Genomic DNA, 23,251 nt, shown 5'->3' with positions numbered 1-23,251 from the left:
GTCCTTTTCTCTATTTTGTTTTCTCAGTGATCTCTTCAGCTCCTGTGGATCTAATCATTTCTCTACAGATGACTACATCTATATATCCAGCCCAAGTATTTCTCCTGAGATCCAGTTCCATATCACCAACTGCTTATTAGACTTTTTAAACTGAATGTCTCAAAGACACTTCAGATTCAATATGTTTAAAACAGAACTCATTATCAGCCTCTCAAAACCTATCCCTCTACCAAACCTACCTATGTGCCACCATCTTTCCATTCTCCCAGGATCCATAACATTGGTGTTATCTCTTGTCCTCATACTCTCTAACCTTATATATCCAAGCAGTTGCCAGACTTTGTTATTTCTATCTGCACAACAATTCTCCCATCCTGTTTTCTCTCCCTCATCTGCTCCCTCTCCCTCTCACTTCCTCTCTCTCTCTCTTTCCTTTTCTCTTCCTCTCTCCCCCTTCTCTATTTCTCCTTCTATTCATTCAGCCACCACCTTAGTTCTAGCCCTGGTGACCTCTAGCATACACTATTGCAATAGTTCTCCCTGCCTCAAGTCACTCCAATTAATTCTCCACACAGCTACCAAAGTGATTTTCCTTAAAAACACTTCTGACCATGGATCTCCATACTCAGTAAACTCCATCAGTTCCCACTTGCCTCAAATATCAAATATAAACTCCTTTCTCTGGCTGTTAAAGCCAGAGGTCACAATTTGACCTCAGTCTACCTTTACAAGCCTCACTGTTTCTTCCCTACATTCTACAATTCAGTCAAACAACTTTTCTCTCAAATGGCAACAATGGAAGAGGCTACCCAGGCATGGATTGACTTTCATAAATATAATCTTGGAGAAAAATCACCATCTGAGAGTTTCTTCCTCCAAATCAACAATTTTAGAAAAAGAGATAAAGATTTAGGGATGAATCATATTGTCAGTGTCATCTCCTGTTGACTGTTTATAAAAGTGGAGACCAGAGTTTGACTTTAGGGGTTTTTCATGCTGTTTTTGTTCCTTGATTGTAATAAAATGCATATGTTAAAAAAAAAATCTACTGTAATACACGGTGCAGTAGGTAGAGCACCTGTCCTAGAATGAGGAATACCTGAGTTCAAATCTGACCTCAGATACTTTGGAGTTGTGTGGCCCTGGGGAAGTCACTTAACCTTGAATATCTCTACTTCTGCCCCCTCCAAAAAATAAAAATGCAATAGATTTTGTTTTTTTAAGTGATAAATGAGTGTCATACTTTGTAAAAGGCACATTTCTGCAACACTGATATAATCGTATGGTTTGGGATAGTTTTGTTTTAAATAAATTATTATGTTGTTTTCCAAATGTTAAATTAACTTTGTATCCATTATTTATGTTCAATTTAGTCATGGTGAATATTTCTTAAGTATACTATAGTCTTTTTGCTAAAATTTCATGTATAATTTTAATCAGTATTCAATAGTGATACTAGCTCTCTCACTTTTTTATATGTTTGTTTTGCTTTATTCCTACCTGATTTGCATATTAAATCATACCTTTCTTACACAAGAAATTTGGAAGAGTGTTTTAATTCTATTATTATTATTTTTTAAAGCAATCGGGGTTAAGTAACTTGCTCAAGGTTACACAGCCAGCTGTTTCTGGGTGGGTGCTAAGTGTCTGAGCTCGGGATTCGATCCCCAGGTCATCCCAACACTGGAACCGGTACTCTTACTCACTGTGCTACCTGGCCGCCCCCATTCTATTATTGAAAAAAAAAATTTCAAGCACTGTTATTCTAGCATTGATTTTAAACTTTTCAAATTTTAGGTAGAAGTCAACCATAAATCCATCCAGACTGATTTTTTTTCTTTATGGCTAGTTTAATTTCATTTTTTAAACTGTGTTCTCTAAGATCTCTATGACATTTTCAAATTTGGGTATTTTGTATTTCTTTAGATAATTCTTCATTTTCTTTAAATTCTAAGTTTTGATAGCATATAATTGTGCGTAGTAAATGTGCTCATTCTTTTCATTTCTTCTCTGTTGTTTAATTTTATTTTTCTTATATTTTTATCTTCTGACACTCATGAAAATGACTCCAGTAATGTTGCATCTCTAGTCATCCTCCCTAATATTAGTAGCACTTTCTCTCACGTCACTTCCAAACATTTCAAAGAACTAATTTTTAGTTTTGTTTATCCTTTTTATTATTCATCTTCATATTCTCAAGACTTTGTCCTTTATCCTTATGTTAGGTTTGTTTACTGATGTATTTTCTAGTTGGCTTTTTGTTTAATTGCCTCCCCTATTTCTCCTCCTTTGTGTATTTTTTTAAACACATTCATTATAGTTATCTTATGAAAGAAAACATAGACCAAAAAAAACTCAAGAAAAATAAAGAAAATGAAAAAGAAGGTATGCTTCAATCTGTATTCAGACACCATCAGTTCTCTCTCTTTGAATGGATAGCATTTTTTATCATAAGTTCTTCAGAGTCATCTTGGATCACTGTATTGCAGAGAATAGCTAAATAATTCACATCTGATCATCTTACAATATTGCTGTTACTTTGTCCACAGTATAATTCACTTTGCATCAGCCCATATATGTCTTTCCAGGTTTTTCTGAGAGCATCCTATTCATCATTTCTTATAGTACAATAGTATTCCATTATAATCACATATCACTACTTGTTTAGTCATTCCACAATTGATGGGCATCCCCTCAATTTCTAATTCTTTGCCCCCAAAAATAGCTACTACAAATATGTTTGTACATATAGGTCCTTTTCCTTTTTATTTCTTTGGGGATACAGACCTACTAGTGGTATTGCTAGGTCAAAAGGTATTCATGGTTTTATAGCCCTTTGGGCAGAGTTCCAAATTGCTCTGAAGAATGGTTGAATCACTTCACAACTCCACCAACAATGAATTAATGTCTCATTTTTCCTACATCTCCTCCAATATTTGTCATTTACCTTTTCTGTCCTATTAACCAATCTAATAGGTAAGAGGTAGTACCTCAGAATTATTTTAATTTGTATCTCTACAATCAGTAGTGAGGTTTTTTTTTCATATCGCTATAGATAACTGATTATTTCATCTGAAAACTGATCACATATTTTAATCATTTATCAATTGGGGAATGACTATCATTTTTAGTTCTCCATATGTTTAAAATATTATGTCTTTATTGGAGAAACTTGCTTTAAAATATTTTGACAGTTACTATTGCTAACTGTATTTCCCTCTATCATATTCTTCCCTTCTATTCTATTCTCTCTCTCTTTTCATCCTGTCCCTCCTCAGAAGTGTTTTGCTTGTAACTACCCCTTCCCCAATCTGTACTTCCTTCTGTCGTGCCCCACTCCTCTTATTCCCTTCCCCTACTTCTTTCTTGTAGGGTATGATAGATTTCTATACCCAATTGAGTGTATATTTTATTCCCTCTTTGAGCCAATTCTCATGAGAGTGAGGTTCATTCACTTTCCCTTATGTTCCCCTTCTTCCCCTTCACTGTAAAAGCTTTTTCTTGACTCTTTTAGGTGAGATAATTTATACCATTCTACCTCTCCCTTTCTTTTTCCCTCAATACTTTCTTCTCTCACCCCTTAGTTTTATTTTAGATGTCTTCCCTTCATATTCAACTCATACCTGTTCCCTCTCTCTATTTTAACTACCCTAATAATAAGAAAGGACTTATAAGTTGCACATATCATCTTTTCATGTAGGAATGTAAATAGTGTAACCTTATTAAGTCCCTTATCATTTCCCTTTCATGTTTACCTTTTTATACTTCTCTTGAGTCTTATATTTGACAGATTTTCTATTCAACTCTGGTCCTTTTATCAAGAATGCTTGAAACCCCTCTATTTCATCAAATATCCATTTTTATTCTCATGGATTATACTCAGTTTTGCTGGATAGGTGGTTCTTTTGTAATTCTAGCTCCTTTGCTCTCCAGAATATCATGTTCCAAGCCCTCCAATTCTTTTGTTTGTTTGTTTGTTTCATTGGATCCTTTTTAATTACTTCCACATGTACTCTCTGCCTCTTACAAACATTTTCTTACATCACCTCGTCCCAGCTGGCCTGAGCTTGAGGCTATGACTATCATAAATAAATATTCATAGAAGCAGGAGAAAAATACACAGGGACATACCTGATGGATCCTTCCACAGCTGGATGGAATCCACCGCACCATTTGGCCTAATGTGTTTCTTAAGGTGTTATTTTCTTCAGCATCTTCTTTTTGTGTCACCTTTAGCAAATATTGACTCATTTTTCATGATTTGCTTGCATCACTCTCATTTCTCTTTCCAATTTTTCCTCTACTTCTCTTACTTGATTTTCAAAATCTTCTTTTGAGCTCTTTCATGGCCTGCAACCAATTCATATTTTCTTAGAAGCTTTGGATGTAAGAGCATTGATTTTGTGGTCTTCTGAGTGTGTGTTTTGATCTTCCTTGTCACCATAGTAACTTTCTATAGTCAGAGGGTTCTTTTTTTCAGCTATTTGCTCTTTTCCAAGCCTATTACTTGACTTTTTAAAAAATCCTTTGTAAAAATAGGGCTCTGCTTCCAGTTTGGAGGGCACATTGTCCCAAGTTTCAAGAGTTTTGTGAAGCTGTTTTCAGAGATACTTCTAGAGACCTATAAGTTTTCGGTTCTTCCAAGGTAGAATGATGTAAGGAGATGTGTTTACTACTCTCCTGGCCTGTGCTCTGGTCTATATGTGACCACAAGCACTCTTTTCTGTCCTGAACCTGTAAGGAGGGTTCTCCCATCCACTGCGGTCAAAGCTCTGCTGTGCTAGTGCTCCACCTCACCCTGGGACTACCCCCCAGGATTGTCCCCTGAGTCTGAGTATTGACAAAGCAACAGATCCCTGCCTCAGTGCTAGGAAAAAAGACCCCTATACTCTCCTTCTGACCAGCTCAAACCCCTTACCATCTGTGGGCAGAGAGTTCTAGTAGTAGCCACTGCTGATTCAGTCACTCCCAAGGCCTGCTCCTGATTTGCTATGGCCAGGGCTATGCTGGCATGGTCTGCACTGACTGAACTGTAGCCCACTCTCGCAGAGAGGGTGACAGACCTGTGTGACAGACCTTTCCTGCTGACCTTCTAGGTTATCTTTGGTGTTTGTGAACTGAGAAATCTGGAAACTGCCACTGTTTCGGTTGCCCCAAGGCCTATTGTGGGTTTGTTGGGGTCCCATCTACACTGGCATGGTCTGCACTGGGCTGCACTTCTAGCTTACCCTTGTATAACCAACCTTTCTTGCTGGTCTTCCAAGTTGCCTTGGCCTTGAAATTTGTTTCACTCCGTCTTTTGTGGGTTCTGTTGCTCTAGAATTTATTTAGAGTCATTTTTAAAGGGATTTGGGGGAGAGCTCAGAGTCCCTGTCTTGAATCTTCCATCTTGGCTCCACCCTCTATATTGTCCACATATATTTTCTGAAATATAATTTTTTTCTCTAAGCCTTCTTTAGCTTAGTCACAGAAATATTGATATATTGATTTATTATCATACCCCTTAACAAAATTGTTGTTTCTATAATGTTTCTGGATAATTGTTATTCAGGATGTTGTTTTTAAATATCGTTTTAAGTCTGTATCTTTTGCCCGCTGCTATGCTAACAAAACTTTTAAAGTAAATGAAATGAATGATTATTTATAAAGTATCCAGATTAATAGAATAAGAAGTAGAGAATTTAAATAACCTAAATTTAGGGGGAAAATATATAAGCTATAAAAGTCTCGTGCATTTACTGACTGAAAAGGGGAAGTCCACCTAGGGGCGATTGACTAATGGTATATAAAATCTAGCCGTGTTTTATAATTGGGTGGCAGGCAGGAAGTCAAACAGCCAACTCAAATGGCTTTCCAGGAAGAGGTTAGACTTGCCTATTTGAGAAGATTGACAGTTTCTTTCAACAAGGAAGAAGCAACCAGAAAGTTAAAATTGGGACCAGAGATGAAATGGAGACAAATGAACAGTCAGAACAGGAGCTTAAAGAAGAGGTAGGAATGGTTCAGTTATAAAAACTGAGGGAAAATATGAGTAAATGAGACAGGCTGACCTGATAGAAATTTGTTTTAAAGGAAAGCCATGTTAGAGAATACAGAGTGTCAGAAAACTGTTTATAATCTACTATTCTTAATGCTCCATGAAGAAATGTATTTTGGACCCAAAATAAAAGGCTAAAAATTTATTTAGTGTGACATTTCTTTCTGCTACTTGCCTTCTAGATTTGAAGCTTTGTTTACTGAACTAGAAAACAAACAAAAAGATCTGGGTATTGCCAGCTTTGGAGCTTCTGTCACAACCATGGAAGAAGTCTTCCTTAGGTTAGTAATTAACAATTGGTCAATCAAGCAATAAATATTTATTGTTTACTATATGCCAGGAATTGGGCTAAGCACTGGGAATAGTAAAAAAAGGCAAAAGGTCATCCCACCCTCTCAGAGTTTACAGTTTAACAGAGAAAGCACTGGAATTGAGAAGAATTGGGGAAGGCTTCCTGTAGAAATTCAGAATTTAGTTGGAACTTAAAGGAAGCCAGAGGTTAGTGGTCAGGGTAGAGGAAAGGGAGAATGTTCCAGGTAGGAGAGAGGATTAGAGAGAATGCCAGAAGCTAAGAGATGGAGTGTCTTGGCAAGTATTACTGGATCAAAAAGTGCATGTCAGAGAGTAAGATATAAGTATGAATGGAGGAGAGAAATTGAAGGGAAATGTGGGTTTGGGAACAAATGACAGCCCAACCAGGGCCAGAATAATTAAAATGTTATTGGTTTTTACATGTGATAACATTTTACACTGATGTTTGTTTGAGAAGACAAGACTTGGAAATATACATGGGTTCTGTTCCACCCAGAGTTACTAATCCTGCTGACTGTAGCAGGGCCACAAAGAATGACATCTGTAAAAACCTTCAGCCTTTAGAAAAATTGAAGCTTCGGAAAGAATATGTGTAAAATGATCATTGTGGGATGTGGAACTGCATAGATTAGTCACTTAAGAAATATTTAACAACAGAAATAACTCATGAGAGTGGACCTGGGGAAGAGCTCAAGACTGATAAGAGAAAGGAACGTGGTTCTTGTTCTGTCATTTCAGTTGTTTTCAACAATTTGTGACTCCATTTGGAGTTTTCTTAGCAAAGATACTGGAGTGGTTTACCATTCTTTCTCTAGCTCATTTTTATGAGGGAGGAAACTGAGGCAAATGGGGTTAAGTGGATTGCCCAGGGTCGCACGGCTAGCAAGTGTGTGAAGTCAAATTTGAACTCAAGTCTTCTTGACTCCAGGCCTGGAACTTTATTGATTTTGCCACTTAGCTGCCCTAAAAGCAGGGTTAAGTACAAGGACAGACAGAATCCATGGAAGCTACTGCACCAGGGCTCAGTCCTACTGGACGACAGTGTGTAACTATGAAACAGATAGAAAAAGCCTTGTTTCCTAAAGTAGCTATAAGAGCTATGGAGAAAATTCTGATTAGAACTAATAAGTGAAATTTAAAACTACTATAAAAGCTAAAAGCTTTCTATGTGCCAATAACTGTTGCCATTTGTCTACAATTTATAACCTAACATTCCCTTTCTATGTAATAAAATAACTTATGTATTATATCGATGACCCATTAAGCAAACATACAGAGCAATAGGAAAAATTATTATTATTACAGAGAATAAAGAATTTTAAAGATTTAGAAAGACTTCCTCGACCAGAGGTGGGGAACCTACAGCCTCAAGGCCACATATGGCCCTCTAGGTCCTCAACTAGAGTCCTTTGACTTGAATTCAAACTTTACAAAGATCCTTTTATTAGGGGATTTTTTTCTGTGCAATTTGGATTGTCTAAGGACTATACTTGAGGACCTAGAGGGTCACATGTGGTCTTGAGGCAGCAGGTTCCCTACCCCTGACATAGTTTATCTGGTATAACTCATAGCTGGACAATTCTTTGTACAATATACCTAAAACTCAACTCAGATTTCACAGGCAGGAAGCCATTCCTGGTTACTTGCTGCTTGTAGTTCCTTCCCTTCTAAGGTTACCTTCTATCTTGACAACAACTATTATGCCTCCCCTTCATTTTTTTCAGTGTAGACATTCCTAGTTCCTTCAATGCATCCTCACAGGGAATGTTCTTGAGTTTCTTCACCATTCTTATTACTTTTGAGAGAATGTGTTCATTTGTTTATCTACAGCTGTCTTTCTGACATCTCAAACTGGATGTCCAGTTTTTAAGTACTGCGGCCAGCGCAGTTGGTGGGCTAGCAAGCAGTGAGAATAACGAGACAAGGGTGTAATCAATAGTCTGTTTATTACAGGACCATTTCATACAAAGCCAAAGATGCAAGAGACTCACAGAGTTTATATGCCCCCCAACAGAAGATCTGTGTGACCCAAAAGAATGTAGACACCCTAAAAGAATGCAGACAATGCACAAGGACCCTCCCTTGATCTTGTTTACTATTTACCCTTGCTTCAGGTTAGTTATTTATTAGGGTAATATCATAGGACCATATCTGGAGGCATAAACAAAAAATCATTACAAGCCTTCTCGCTTATCTGCCCTGTAACCTTGCAGGTAACTGTATAGAGCAGAGGAATATTCCTTTAGCTGGGCCGAGGGACCCCAAAAGTTCTCTACATCCAAACAAGGTTATACATCCTCCTGCTTATCTGCCCTGTACCCTTCCAGGTAATAATATAAGGGAGGGGAACATTTCATTAGTGGAGCTGGGGGACCCCTGAAAGTTCTCTACATCTCCCACATTTAGTATTTTAAAAGGCTGTGGGCAGAATCATGCAATTGGACATTGTATATCACTTGTTGAATGATACGACAAAAACAGGAAATAAGGATGGGTAAACAAGTACATAAAACACGTAATACCACCCTTATTCCCAGGAAGGTTATTATTTGCTGTATTTGCCCAGGTAATAATTCCCTGAGCTCTCTTTATCTGATCAACAATGTTTTTTGCCTCTGAATTTGGTAGTAATGACTTCTGACTTTCTTGGTCCATGAGGCAAGCCAAATTCTCTAAATTATTTATGTCAAGGGATGTGTTATGGTCACTCCATAGCCCATTAAGATGATTTCTAACTTGAGTTATGTTATATTCTGATTCATTATATTGTTTGTTTACCATACAGAAATATATATATATATATATATAATCACATATTAACCTTTGTCTAACTTATAGTAATTCAATCTCCTCAGCTATAGCAATTAAATCATCTCCAAGCTGAGTTATTGCTTTATAAAAACCCTTGTTGATTTCTGATTATAAACAGAAATCCTCGTGAAACATTGACAGACAATTCATGTAAAAATTGAGCTTGCACTATCTGATTTTGTACAGTGCTAATGGATATAGACATAGCAACACTGCTCACTATAGTAGTAATTAAAGCAATTATCCCAACAACAATACAGGAAATACACCTCTTTTTTCAATTGAAACCCAATAATTGATTAATTTGAGCAATAGAATGATCAGCACAAGAGTGAAACCAATGCTCACTCTCTACAGGTATCATTACCATAATAGGTCTTCTTATAACAAATAGCAATTGTCCCAAAGAAGTACTATCATGATATTCAGAAACCTTACAATTAACACATGTGACATTGTAATGCTTATCAGTTTTGGTGATATGTACATTGCTATGATTTCCCCACATGAATGCATACCTCCCTCCTAAACAAACACGTACAAAGCTGTGGTCAGTCTTGCTCAAGTATGTCCCATTAGGAGCAAAAAATAGCAAAAACTGTTGTTATTGGGGCCCATGGCAAAGGGATTTTCCATATTTCAGGGTTTCCTCTCTATGAGTGTCCAAATCAGTTTTGTTTTGGATACCCACCAATGTCTGTGATTAACGTTTGTGTCATTGTGCCAGGAAATGTAGCTTTGCTGTTCCACCTGATGGTAAACAGGTACATTAGTCCTACGGTTTAAAAATGGGGGATCCTCTGGACCCGAAGATGAGTCCCGCTCGTCTCGGTCTGGATATGACATCTGATGTTTATCCCACAATCCTGAGCAATTCAAAAAAATCCCAAAAATTCCCATAGTATATGTTGTGATGTTTTCAAAGCATACTACGTCCTTAACTCTGAAAATTCCTTTAGTATAGGCGTTTCCATTCAGCTTTCCTTTAATTCTATGCTTTCACATAGATATAGAAGATAGATTAATACAAGAATGTCCACAAGGGCATCAACATGTTTGCATCTGTCCCAAGGATGATATTCATAATGATACTTGATAATTTGTAATAACAAGATACATGAGGACGTATTAAAAGTAGAAAAACGCAAAGGCAGTTCATCCACTAACGCAGTAAAATTAAAATCAAGCACAGGATGGATTATGTTTGCATTATGAATATCAAAATCTTTGGCAATATGGACTGACCCGTTTCCTTCTAAAGTGATTTCTGGAAGAAACTCCCCCTACCCAACCATCTCCACCCAGGGTGGATGATCAAGAACCACCCAGTATCTTGTAGAGGCAACTACTGGAAGCTGAGCAAGGATAGTAGTGAGCAGGATCACTGTCTGCTTGCCCTCATTTAGGCTCTGGCTCCTCCTCTGCTGCCAGCCTCCTCTGGTTCTGGTTTGGGGGGTCCAAATGTCCAGTCTCTGCATTTGTTGACACAGTCCTTGTTCTCCCAGGCCTTGGGTTTAATTGGATATAGACCACTCTGGGGGAACACCTTAGGATCTAGGAGTCAAAAACAAATGCCAGGATGGCAGAAATAGCTCACCCAGGAATTTCCTGATCCCAAACAATTGAATCAACTATCTCCCACACTCCTGAGGGAACATAGAGAGATCTGGGAGGCTTAACTAGAGAAAATTGGCTTCCCAATTTCACCAACAGGTCCCTTCCCAACAAGGGAAAAGGTTAAGAGGAGAGCATAAAGAAGGAGTGTTCAAACAACAGATCCTCAAGTAGGCAGAGGACTGGGTATATCTGGAAACATCCTATAGTTTCCCCTTCCATGCCCCTGACCTGACTGGTCAAGGGGAGGGTAGAACCAATTGGTTAGAACAAAGAACTTAGCCATAATAAAGTGGGTAACCTTACCTTCAGCCTCCATGCTTGCCCAGAGTTCAGTAAGGGATATGGAGAAGGTGGGAGCATTGCCAAGACCCAGGATTCACCATCATTTTGAGTTTTGAGAAGACTGGAGGACAGGGTACTAGGAGGTGGCTCTACCACTTTTCCAAACTCGGGGACAATCCTTCCTCCAATGTCCCTCCTGGTCAGTTGGACATGGTTCTAGAGGTGTTGGTTCCTGGGGCTCCCTCTGGGGGGGTGCCCTGGAGGGGCACTCCTTGGACCAGTGACCCTGCTTGTGACATTGAAAGCAGATTTCCCCACTGCCCAAGTGACTGGGCTTCCTCCAAGGGGGTCCTCTGGAAGGGTTTTTCCTGGCCATGGCAGCAGCCAAGAATCAAGCATGTTCTCTGTCTCTGGTTCGTTCCCTGAGTTCTCTCTGCTGCAACCAGATCTCTGTTATTAAAGACTTCAAAGGCCATCTCCAGTAATTGTGCCTGAGGTGTTTGGGGTCCCAATGCCAATTTCTGCAGTTTTCTCCTAATATCTGGGGCAGACTGACTAATAAAATACATGTTAAGGATTGCTGCCTCTTCTATGGAGTCAGGATCTAAATTTGTATACTTTCTAATAGCTTCTGCAAGTCTATCTAGGAAAAGGGTGGGGTTTTCTTGATTTGTCTGAGAAGTTTCTCCAACTGTCTGATAATATACTTGCTTTTGAAATGCAGTTCTTAGGCATTCTAGCAGGCAAAGTACCATATGGTCTCTCTTTTCTCTGTTTTCCCAGATCTGATAATCCCATCCTGGGTCACTAGTGGGAACAGCAGCTGTTCCTGGGGGATATTTTCTGGGGTCATTGCTAGCCAAACAATCCCCAAATTTTGGGGCTCATTCCCAGATACTCCACTTCTCCTCAGTGGAACAACAGGTAGAGAAGAGGATATGCAAATCACCCCAAGAAAGCTCAAATTGCAGGGATAAGTCCCAAAAGCCTTCAGTAAACTTTGTTTACTGAAGAATTTACCCAACTTTTTTTTTATTTGATTGAGATCTGAAATGGAGAATGGGACATGCACTCTAGTTGTCCCACCTGATGAGAGAGCTGCTTCCCTTAAGTAAAAAAGTCCTGAAGGTTCTATGGGGACAGGGGCTTGGGAAGGGAAATTGGAAGTCCCACTTCCTATAAGGGAGTGACTGGGGAGTGCTGGCTGAACTGGATCAGACTGCAAGACTGGGGGATCTGGCTGGCAAGGGGGTAAGTCAGCTGGTACATGAGCAGTGGAAGGGTCAGAAGAGATACCTCTATGACTGCCTTGGGGGTAGGGCTTGAGGGCTGAGTGGGTGTTACCTCATGGGGAGGGTCCACAGAGGGAGTCACTTCAGCCTGACCAGTGGCTAGGATGTGAGCAGGGGTTCCTGAGGGGGAAGGGGCCATGCTGGAAGATTCAGGGTAGGATATACAGATGGTGTAGGAGACAGGAAATGAGGGGTGTTGGGCTAGAGGAAAAGGGAAGCGGAACCATGGGGAAAAGGGTTGGGGTACAACAGAAGGGTCTGGGGGAGCTGCCTCAGTGACCTGAGCAGGAGTTGCCGAGGCGGGAGGGGCTGGGGATGAAGCCATAGGAAAGGGGTCATTTAATTGGTCCCCGTTGTCCCTCTGTGGAGGGGCTCTAGCTTCAAGCATCTCACAGTCTTTCCTGAAAACCTTGTTCTGAGAAAGTTCAACAAAAGCCATTAAGTAGGCAATTTCTATCCATCTTCCTTCTCTGAAACAGTATGATTCTAACTGCAACAGAGTATTCTCTTTTAAAGTCCCCAAAACAGGCCACGATTCATCGTCTTTTAGGCTATACCTAGGCCAAACAGTGTTGCGAAAAAACCCCAACTTTTCCTTTTTAAAATCTCCAGAGAAACTAAATTTTTTCCAATGTTGTAAAAGACAACCCAAAGGTGAACTTTTGGGAGCTACAGGCATAGGGTCTGAAAGTCCCTTCCTCCATAAAGGAAGGTTTGAGAGTAAGCCTCAAAAAACAAACAAAAATACCCTCAAAAAAGTACCTGAAATTTTCCCAGTTTCCTAGTGCTAAGAAAATGGAAAGAATATGGCTTACACTTCCAGATGGGGCGTCTGTCCTTATCCTCCATTCTTCAGAAATTGCGCATATGTCCATGTTCTCCAAAATAACCAAATAGGACCCAAAACCTGAGGTCAGGCTGAGCACAAAACAGCCTCCTAGCTGTCTCACCTAATGGGACCTGAGAGGTCAGGTCCAGAAAAAAACCATACACACACACACACACACACACACACACACACACACACACCTGCATTTCCAAAGTCCTAGGGAAAGAGAGAGGCTTACTTACCTTCCAGTCCTGACTGGAGAAGAATTCAAGGTTAGCAATGTTTCCCGGTCAGGGAACCATAAAAATGAAGAGGTTACCCACTAACAGGGTTAGGGTTGCTCTGCAGACCCCAAAATACCAACATGCCAGATCCTGCCAAATGAATTCGACTCAAGTCTTCTTAGCCAAAGAAAAGTAAAATTTATTAAAAGTTCGCTTGCGTTAGACACAGAGTAAGTCTGTGCTAGGTCATTCTATGGTGCTCTCACTATGGAATTCTATGGCACTCTCACCCACATGGCATTCTATGGCACTCTCCCCCCACATGGTGTGAGATGGGGTCTTATATACAGAAGGTTGTGGGAGGAATCTAGGATGGTCTAGAGAAGGAGTTTAGGGAGAGTCTTCAGGAGGAGATAATGAGGTCAATGAGTGATTAAGGGTGGGAGGTAACTGGAGGCTACAGACAATGGTGGGCTAGGCCAGTTCAAGGGTGTATTGATATTTTGATAGGTTCAAGGGTGGGAAGTAGATGAACAATGGAGGGCTAGGCTAGTAACTAGGCTAGTAGTTAGCAATTAGTAACTAGGCTAGAGGTCTGGGCCCAGCCACAATGTAAGGCTCATTGCCTCATGCAAATGCCAAATGAGGCAATTTAAGAGTCCAAGGGAGGTTCCCAGAGCCTGTACCTCAAGGAGTCAAGGAGAGCTCAAGGGGGCTCCCAGAGCCCATACCTCATCACTCCCACTGCTTCCCAATCAGCTCCTCTGATCTGGGAGCCACTAGGGAACCATGGGGCTTCCTGATAGACTATTTTTAAACATTTTTTTCAAAATCTGTTTCTTAACTGAAATTCCTTTCTTACACACTATAAGTTGTAATATTCTCAGATCTTTTCCTTCATCTTGTAAGCCCTTCACTAAGCTTCCTCCCGTACTACGTCTCTGTGAGCTCTGATTATGAAAATTGAGCACGCCCATGAATGCCCTTCTAGAGCCTTCCCCTTACCTTGAAAGAAATATGTTGTCCCTTGAATTTCATGTGGGCCCACTTCCTGCTGGCAAATCCTGGGGGCCGTTGCTAGAGAATCTACAGCAGTCCTTATTCCCTGAGTTGTGGGAGCCACTTATTGCCACCAGAGCAGTTGATGGGCTATCAAGCGGTGAGAATAACAAGACTGGGGTGTAATCAATAGTCTATTACAGTGCCATTTCATACAGAGCCAAAGATGCAAGGGGCTTACAGAGTTTATATGCCCCCCCTGCCAACAGAAGGTCTATGTGACCCAAAAGAATGTAGACACCCCAAAATAATACAATGTACAAGGATTCTCCCTTGATCTTGTTTAATATTTACCCTTGCTTAAGGTTAGTTATTTATTAAGGTAATATCATAAGACCATATCTGGAGGCATAAATAAAAAAAGATTACACACAGTCTTGCTTATCTGCCCTGTAACCTTGCAGGTAACTGTATAGGGCAAGGGAATATTCCTTTAGCTCAGCCAAGGGACCCCAAAAGTTCTCTGCATTCAAACAATGTTATATGTCCTCCTGCTTATCCGCCCTATAACCTTTCAAGTAATAATACAGGGGAGGGGAACATTTCATTAGTGGAGCCAGGGAACTCCTGAAAGTTCTCTACATTTAAGATCCAGAGATCTTAAACTCAGCATGTCCCTAACTGAACTCATTCTCTTTCCTTCTAAACTATCCCACCCCATCCTTTCCCCTTTCCTCATACTGTAGAGCACAATGCCATCCCCTCAGTCCCTCAGGTTCAGAGCCTAGCATTCTGAGTTCTCACCAGCATCTCCAAGCTGTTGCTCAGGCCTGCCAATTTCACCTTTGCAACACTGCTCAAATACAAACCCTTCTCCCACCAGGAATATTACAGTTGCCTGCTTGTAGGTCAGCCTACCTTAAGTCTCTCCCCACTCTAATTCATTCTGCTTTCAGCTACTAAAGCCAGTTTTCTAAAATACAGGTCTGATCATGTCATCACTCTACGTCATAAATTCTAGTGACTTCCTATTACTTCCTGGAGTAAATACAAAATCCTCTGTTTGGCATTCATAGTCCTTTATAACCTAGCCCCCTCCTACATTTCCAGTTTTATTATACATTGCTCCTTAACACATCCTCTTCAACCCAGTGACACTGGCTTACTAGCTGTTCCACAAACAAGACACTCCATCTTTTGGCTTCGGGCATTTTCTCTATCTGTCCTCCATGCTTGGAATGCTCTCCCCTCTCCACATCATCTATTAACTTCTCTGGCTTCTTTTAAGTTGCAACCTAAAATCCCATCTTCTACAGGGAGCCTTCTCTAACTCTTATTAAGTCCAGTGCATTTCCCCTGTTGATTATTTCTTATTTATTTATAGTTTGCTCTGTATATATTTATCTGTATGGGGAAGGGGGGAGGGGAGCAAAGTGGAACCAAGATGATAGAGTAGAGAAAGCACTCAGCCAACCTCTCCCAATATTTCCTTCCACACAACTTAAAAATAATTCCTCAAATCAAACTCTGGAGTGAAAGAGTCAAGAAAAGGTCAGAGTGAGACATTCTTCTGGCTAAGACAACTTAGGAAATTGGGCAAAGGGGTGAAGGCTGGCTGGTGTGGATGAAACATCAATGGTGGAATGAGGAGGGGACATTAGAAGCATCAGCATCTGCTTCTAATGGGAGGTCTAAAGCTGTAGAGGGTAAGTGGACCTGATAATTGGTCAGAAAGAGATTACAGGGCACTCCTGTGCTAAACCTGTATAGTAGGGCTAGAGCAGTTCCATTGCATATACTCAAATCCAATTTATAGTTCAAGGGTGAAGAGGAGCACTTTTGATCAAGAAGGAGCAGAGACACTGAAGAGCAATATTTCTTCTGGTCCCAAGGGAATCTTGAAGAGCATTATCAGTTGCAGTCCCAAGTGATCAGGGACCCTTCCAAGGGAGGGACCAGAGCACAGACCAGGAGAACAATGGCCCCAACTCTCCCCTGATAACACCACCTTTGAATCTCCAAAAACTTCTAGACTTCTAGAACTAGGTCTGAAAACAGAAGTGTGAAAAAGCCTGAAATTTGGGACAGTGCCCTTTTCACCCCACCCCCACCCACTGAGAACAGAGCCTAACTTTAAAATAAATTAAGTCAAGAAATAGGCTGTAAAAATGAGAAAACAAACAAAAAAGAACCTGACCATCATCCATTATAGGTTACTCTGGTGACAAGGAATATAAAGACAAACTTAGAAAAAGATAATAAAGTCAAAACAACTACAAGCAAAGCCTGAAAGAAAAAATATGAATTGGATACAAGTCCAACTGGAAGAACTAAAAAAAATTTAATTTTCAAAATCAAAAAAAGAGTGATAGAAGAAAAATTATGTAAAAAAATGAGAATGAAGGAAGAAAATTATGAAAAGAGAATCAACTACTTGGTAAAAGAGGTACAAAAAATATATTGAAGAAAATAACACTTTAAAAAATGGAATTGGCCAGATGGAAAAGGGAAAAAAATGAAGAAAAGCTCACTGAATAAAATAATTTCTTAAAAATTAGAATTGGGAAGTAGAACCTAATGAATCCTTGAAACATCAAGAAATAATCAAATAGGGGCAGCTAGGTGGCCCAGTAAATAGAACACCAGCCCTGGAGTCAGGAGGACCTGAGTTCAAATCCAACCTCAGACACTTGACACACTTACTAGCCATGTGACTTTGGGAAAGTCACTTAACCTCAATTGTCCTCCAAAATGTGAAAAAAAAGAAACAAACAAAATCCAAAAAAAAAAGAAAAAATAGAAGGAAATGTGAAATATCTCATCAGAAAAACAAGTGACCTGAAAAATAGATGCTGGAGAGATAATTTAAGAATTTTTGAACTCCATGAAAGACATGATCAAAAAAAGAACCTGGGCATCATATTTTAAGAAATTATCCAGGAAAATTGCACTGATATCCTAGCACCACAGTGTGAAATAAAAATTGAAAAAAAAATCCACTAATCACCACCTGAAAGAGATCTCAAAATAAAAATTCCCAGGTATATTATAGCCACATTTCTCAGCTTCTAGGCAAAGAGAAGATAGTTCAAACAACCAATAATAAATCATTCAGATATTATGGAGCCATGGTCAGAATCACACAAGATTTAGTAGCAACCATGTTAAAGAGGCAGAAGGATTAGAGTATAATATTCAGTAGTATTTATCAAAAATTAAGAACAAGCATTATCTGGAATGGAAATAAATGTGAAATCTTCCCAGTAAGATCTGAGGTGAAGCAAGGATGTCCATCATCACATCCATTATTTGATTTTGTATTAGCTATAGCAATAAGACAAGAAAAAGAAATTGGAGGAATAAAAACTGGCAATGAAGAAACAAAACTATCGCTCTTAGTAGATGATATAATCACATTCTTTTGGGGGGGAGGCTTTTTGGAGGGCAATTGGGGTTAAGTGACTTGCCCAAAGTCACACAGCTAGTAAGTATGCTAAGTGTCTGAGGCTGGATTTGAACTCAGGTCCTCCTGACTCCAGGAGCAGTGCTCTATTCACTGCACCACATAGTCACCCATATAATTGTATTCTTAGAGAACCCTAGAGAATTCACTAAAAAGCTAGTTGAAACAATGTACAACTTTAGCAAAGTTTCAGGTTATAAAACAAACCCACATAAATCATCAGCATTTCTGTGTATTACCAACAAAGCTCACCAGCAAGAGATAGAAAGAAAAATTCCATTTAAAATAGTTGTAGACAATTTAAAATATTTGGGAACCTGCCTTCCAAGACAAATCTAAGGACAATATGAAGACAATTACAAACATTCTTCACACAAATAAAGACAGATCTAAACAATTAGAGAAATATTAATTGCTCATGCTTTGGCCAAGTCAATATTTTAAGAAATAATAATTGTACCTCAGTTAATTTACTTATTCAGTGTCATACCAATCAAACTACCAAAGAATTATTTTATAGTGCTAGAAAAAAATAGTAACAAAATTCATCTGGAAGAATGAAAGATCAAGAATATCAAGGAAACTAATAAAAAAATGTGAAGGAAGGTGGCCTAGCAGTACCTGATTTCAAACTATATTACAAAGCAGTTTTCGTAAAAACAGTCTCATGCTTGCTAAGAAATAGAAGGGTAGATCAATTTTAAACTCACAATTTTAAAAATGAATATTAAAAGGGAGGGTTTTTTGCATGTAACTGGGAAATATTTAATGAAATAAAAATATATTTTAAAGAATTTGTCGGGGCAGCTAGGAGGTGCAGTGAATAGAGCACCAGCCCTGGAGTCAGGAGGACCTGAGCTCAAATTCGGCCTCAGACACTTAACACACACACACACACACACACACACACACACAAACCTAGCCACGTGACCTTGGGCAAGTCACTTAACCCCAATTGCCCTACCTTCCCCCTCCAAAAAAGCAAAAAAAAAAAAAAATTAAAGAATTTGTGTGTTGTTTCACTCATAAGATTTTAATCTCCTTGAGGGTAGAGACTATCTTTTGCCTCTTTTGTATCCCTAGCACAGTCCTGGCACATAGTAAGGGCTTAAGTTCATTGAATTTGATTGAATTATATCTTCTTAAAATGCATTTTAATTTTTAAATTTTCATTGAAGTTACTTACTATCCCATCCCCTCCAAACTGAATCTTTCCTTGTGATAACAAAATCAATTAAGCAAAACATATGACACAGAGAGAGAATCTGATGGTATATACAATAGTGTATTATAGTGGTCCCCAACCTCTTTGTCATGAAGGGCAAGTTATGTTTCAATATCTGTTCTCTGGTACCTAATAGTGATGGATTTTCTGTTATTCAGAGTTTCCTGAGTAAATAACTTAATTTTCTGTTACCCAGAGTTAATATGTTGTAGGCATTGCATATATTGTATAACATAATGTTAGTACTTTTTATTTCTCTTTCCATCACCTTATACAAATCTTTACAAATTTCTCTGGATTCTTCATATTTATCATTTCTTTATGACCAATAATATTCCATTACATACATATGCTATTTTTTGTATTAGCCATTCCCCAGTTAATGGACACCCATCTTGTTTCTAATTCTTTCCTACTGGAAAGAGGACTACAGTTAAAAACTAGATATGTAGTGAGCCTTTGTTTATGTCTTTGACTTCATTGAGGGTATATACTCAGTGATAGGTTTACTGGTCAAAGAGTATGAAAAGTTGGGGCGGCTAGGTAGCGCAGTGAGTAAAGCGCCAGCCCTGGAGTTGGGAGGAACTGAGTTCGGTTCCAGCCTGAGACACTTAACACCCACACAAAAATACTAGCCGTGTAACCTTGGGCAAGTTACTTAACCCCAATTGCCCTCCAAAAGGCAAAAAAAAAAAAAGAGTATGAAAAGTTAATTATTTTTTATTGCATAATTCCAAATTGATATCCAAAATAATTGGACAAAGTCACATATTTACACCTCCATGTATCAGTGTGCCTGTCTTCCCAAAGCCCCTCCAATCTTCTCATTTTTATCTTCCTTACCAATTTGAGTGATGTGAGATGAAATATCAGCATTGTTTTTATTTGCATTCCTCTTAATATGTGTGATTTATAGCATGTTTTCACATAATTGTTATAGCTTGCAATTTTGTTTTGGAAACTTTTCATATCCTTCAACTACCATTCCTTGGGAAAATGGCTCTTGGTTTTATGTATTTGTGTCAGTTCCTTATATATTTTGGATGCCAAGCTTTTACCCATGATAATTGATGCAAACATCTTTTCTCCTTTACTTCTTATCTTCTCATTCTGTATTCATTGATTTTATTTGGGCAAAAGCTTTTTAATTTTAGGTACTCACAATTTCTCTCTTGTTTCTTTTATGATATTTGCTTTCCCTTGTGTACTTAAGAATATTCCTTCAGGTATAATTGGGAAAAACAACTGATCTTATTTTCTTCTGATTTTTTAATGGTGTGACCTTTAATATTCAGATTGCATATCTAATTTAAATTTCTTTTGGCATATAGCAACAGCTCCAAACTCAATTTTTTCCAAAATATTTTCCAGTTTTCTCCTCAGGTCTTATCAATAAAAGGAGCATTTCCATTAGAAGAGAAACAATTAAGTAGGGGGGGGGAAATCTGTGTAGCAAATTTCTTTGATAAATGTTAACTTAGTCTCTTCTTTGCCTATTCTAATTCCTTCAATTTCTTTTTCTTCTGTTATTGCTAAAGCTATCATTTCTAGTACCAAATTGAATAACAGGTGTGATGGTGGAAATCCTTGTTTCAACCCTGATCTTACTGGAAATGCTTCTAGATTATCCCCTTTACATATAATATTTGCTGATGGTTTTAGGTAGATGCTACTTATCATTTTAAGGAAGACACCATTTATTCCTATGCTTTCTAGGGTTTTTAATAAGAATGGGTGTTATATTTTGTCAAAAGCCTTTTCTGCATCTATTGAGATAATCATATGATTTCTGTTAGTTTTGCTCTTAATATGCTGAATTGTTCTGATAGTTATCCTAATATTGAACCAGCCTTGCATTCCTGGAATAAATCCTAACTGATCAAAGTGTATTATTCTCCTGATAAATTGCTGTAATCTTTTTGCCAATATTTTATTTTAAATTTTTGCACCCATATTCATTGGGGAAATTGTTCTATAATTTTCTTTCTCTGTTTTGGCTCTTCCCAATTTAGGTTCCAATTTAGTGCCATATTTGTATCATGAAAAGAATTTGGTAGGAATCTTCACCAGTTTTCCCAAATACTCCATATAGTATTGGAATTAATTGTTCTTTAAATGTTTGATAGAATTCACTTGTAAATCCATCTAGCCCAGGAGATTTTTCCCAGGGAGTTTCTTGATGGCTTGTTCTTTTTCTGAGATGAGATTATTTAAGTATTTTATTTCCTCTTCTCTTAATCTGGGCAATTTATATTTTTGTAAATATTCATCCATTTCATTAAGATTGTCAAATTTAGGGCCATACAATTGGGCAAAATAATTCCTAATTATTGTTTTAATTTCCTCTTCATTGAAAGTGAATTCACCCTTTTTTATTTTTGATACTGGTAATTTGGTTTTCTTCTTTCTTTGTTTTAATCAAATTGACTAAAGTTTTATCAATTTTATTGGGGGTTTTTTTCGTAAACCCAGCTCTTAGTTTTATTTATTAGTTCAGTAGTTTTCTTAATTTCAATTTTATTGCTCTCTCCTTTGGTTTTCAGTATTTCTAATTTAATATTTAATTGGCGATTTTCATTTTCTAGCTTTTTCAGTTGCATGACCAATTCATTGATCTCCTCTTTCTCCATTTTATTCTTGTAAGCATTCAGAGATATAAAACTTCCCCTAAGAACTGCTTTCCCTGGCTCCCATAAGTTTTGGTATGTTGTCTCATTGTCATTCTCTTGAATGGAGTTATTGATTGTTGCTATGATTTGTTGCTTGACCCATTTATTCTTTAGGATTAGGTTATTTAGTTTCCAATTAATTTTTAGTCTATCTTTCTATGGCCCTTTATTACATATAATTTTTATTGCATCATAATCTGAAAAGGATGCATTTAATATTTCTGCCTTTCTGCATTAGATTGTGAGGTTTTTATGCCCTAGTACATGGTCAATTTTTATGTATGTGGCATGTACCACCGAAAAGAAGTTATATTCCTTTTTATCCCCATTCAGTTTTCTCCAGAGGTCTAGCATATCTACCTTCTCTAAAATTCTATTTGCCTCCTTAACTTCTTTCTTGTTTATTTTGAGGTTAGATTTATCAAAGTCAGAGAAGGGGAGATTGATGTCCCCCAATAGTATAGTTTTGCTGTCTATTTCTTCCTCTAACTCCCTTAACTTCTCCTCTAAGAATTTGGATGCTATACCACTTGGTACATATATATTTAGTAATGATATTACTTAATTGTCTGTGGTGCCTATTAGCAGGATATATTTTCCTTATTTATCGCTTTTAATTAGATCTATTTTTGCTATTACTTTGTCTGAGATTAGGATTGCTACCCCTACTTTTTTTACTTTAGCTGAAGCATAATATATTCTACTCCAGCCTTTTACCCTGTGTGTATTCCCCTGTTTCAAATATATTTCTTGTAAACAACATATTATGGGATTATGGTTTTTAATCCATTCTGCTATCTGTCTCCATTTTAGGGAGAGTTCATCCCATTCAAATTCACAGTTATGATTACTATCTGTGTCTTTCTCTCCATTCTATTTCCCTCCATTTATGCTTTTATTTCTCCCTTCCCCTTCTCAAAAGAGTTTTGCTTTTGACCACTGCCTCCCTCAATATTTCCTCCCTATCAGCCCTCCTCCCTTTTCTTACCTTTTTCCTTACTACTTCTTCCCTCCTTTCTAACCTCCCCCCCTTTCCTTTCCCCTTTCCCCTCCTACAGCCTGTAGGGCACATTAGATTTCTATGCTTAACAGAGTATGTTATCCCCTCCTTGAACCAAATCCAATGAGTATAAATCTCAAACAATGCTCTTCTCCTTCCCTTCTTTCCCTCTACTATATTAAGTTTTTGTGCCTCTTCATGTGATATAATTATGCTTTCCTGCCTACACTTTTCCTCTTCTCCCATTACAATCCCTTTGCACCCCTTAATTAGGTTTTCTCATCACATCAGTTAATTTTTACCCACACACTCTGTATATCCCTTTTAAATGTCACAATAAACAAAAACTCTCAAGATTAGCGAGTATCATCCATATAGGGATATAGACAATTTGCCCTTATTGAATAATAAAGATTTTTTTCCTCTTTTTTTTCCTGGTTACCTTTTTATACCTCTCTTGATTCTGGTATTTGAAAATCAAATTTTCCTTT

General features: G+C 38.2%; 1 protein-coding gene across 1 annotated transcript in view; it reads left to right on the top strand.

The window, feature by feature from the left end:
• Nucleotides 1-23,251, top strand: part of LOC138159013 (phospholipid-transporting ATPase ABCA3-like) — a 189,955-nt gene that overhangs the window by 88,292 nt on the left and 78,412 nt on the right. Inside the window, exon 14 of the mRNA XM_069085363.1 lies at nt 6,220-6,318. Within this exon, the coding sequence (XP_068941464.1) occupies nt 6,220-6,318 (99 nt within the window). The remainder of the gene's footprint in view (nt 1-6,219; nt 6,319-23,251) is intronic.

The sequence above is a fragment of the Petaurus breviceps genome, unplaced genomic scaffold, assembly GCF_028583685.1.
Source record: "Petaurus breviceps papuanus isolate PSGF00001 unplaced genomic scaffold, PetGlider_PUasm1.0 175, whole genome shotgun sequence".
Taxonomy (NCBI): Eukaryota; Metazoa; Chordata; class Mammalia; order Diprotodontia; family Petauridae; genus Petaurus; species Petaurus breviceps.
This window is presented reverse-complemented; position numbering and strand designations above follow the sequence as displayed.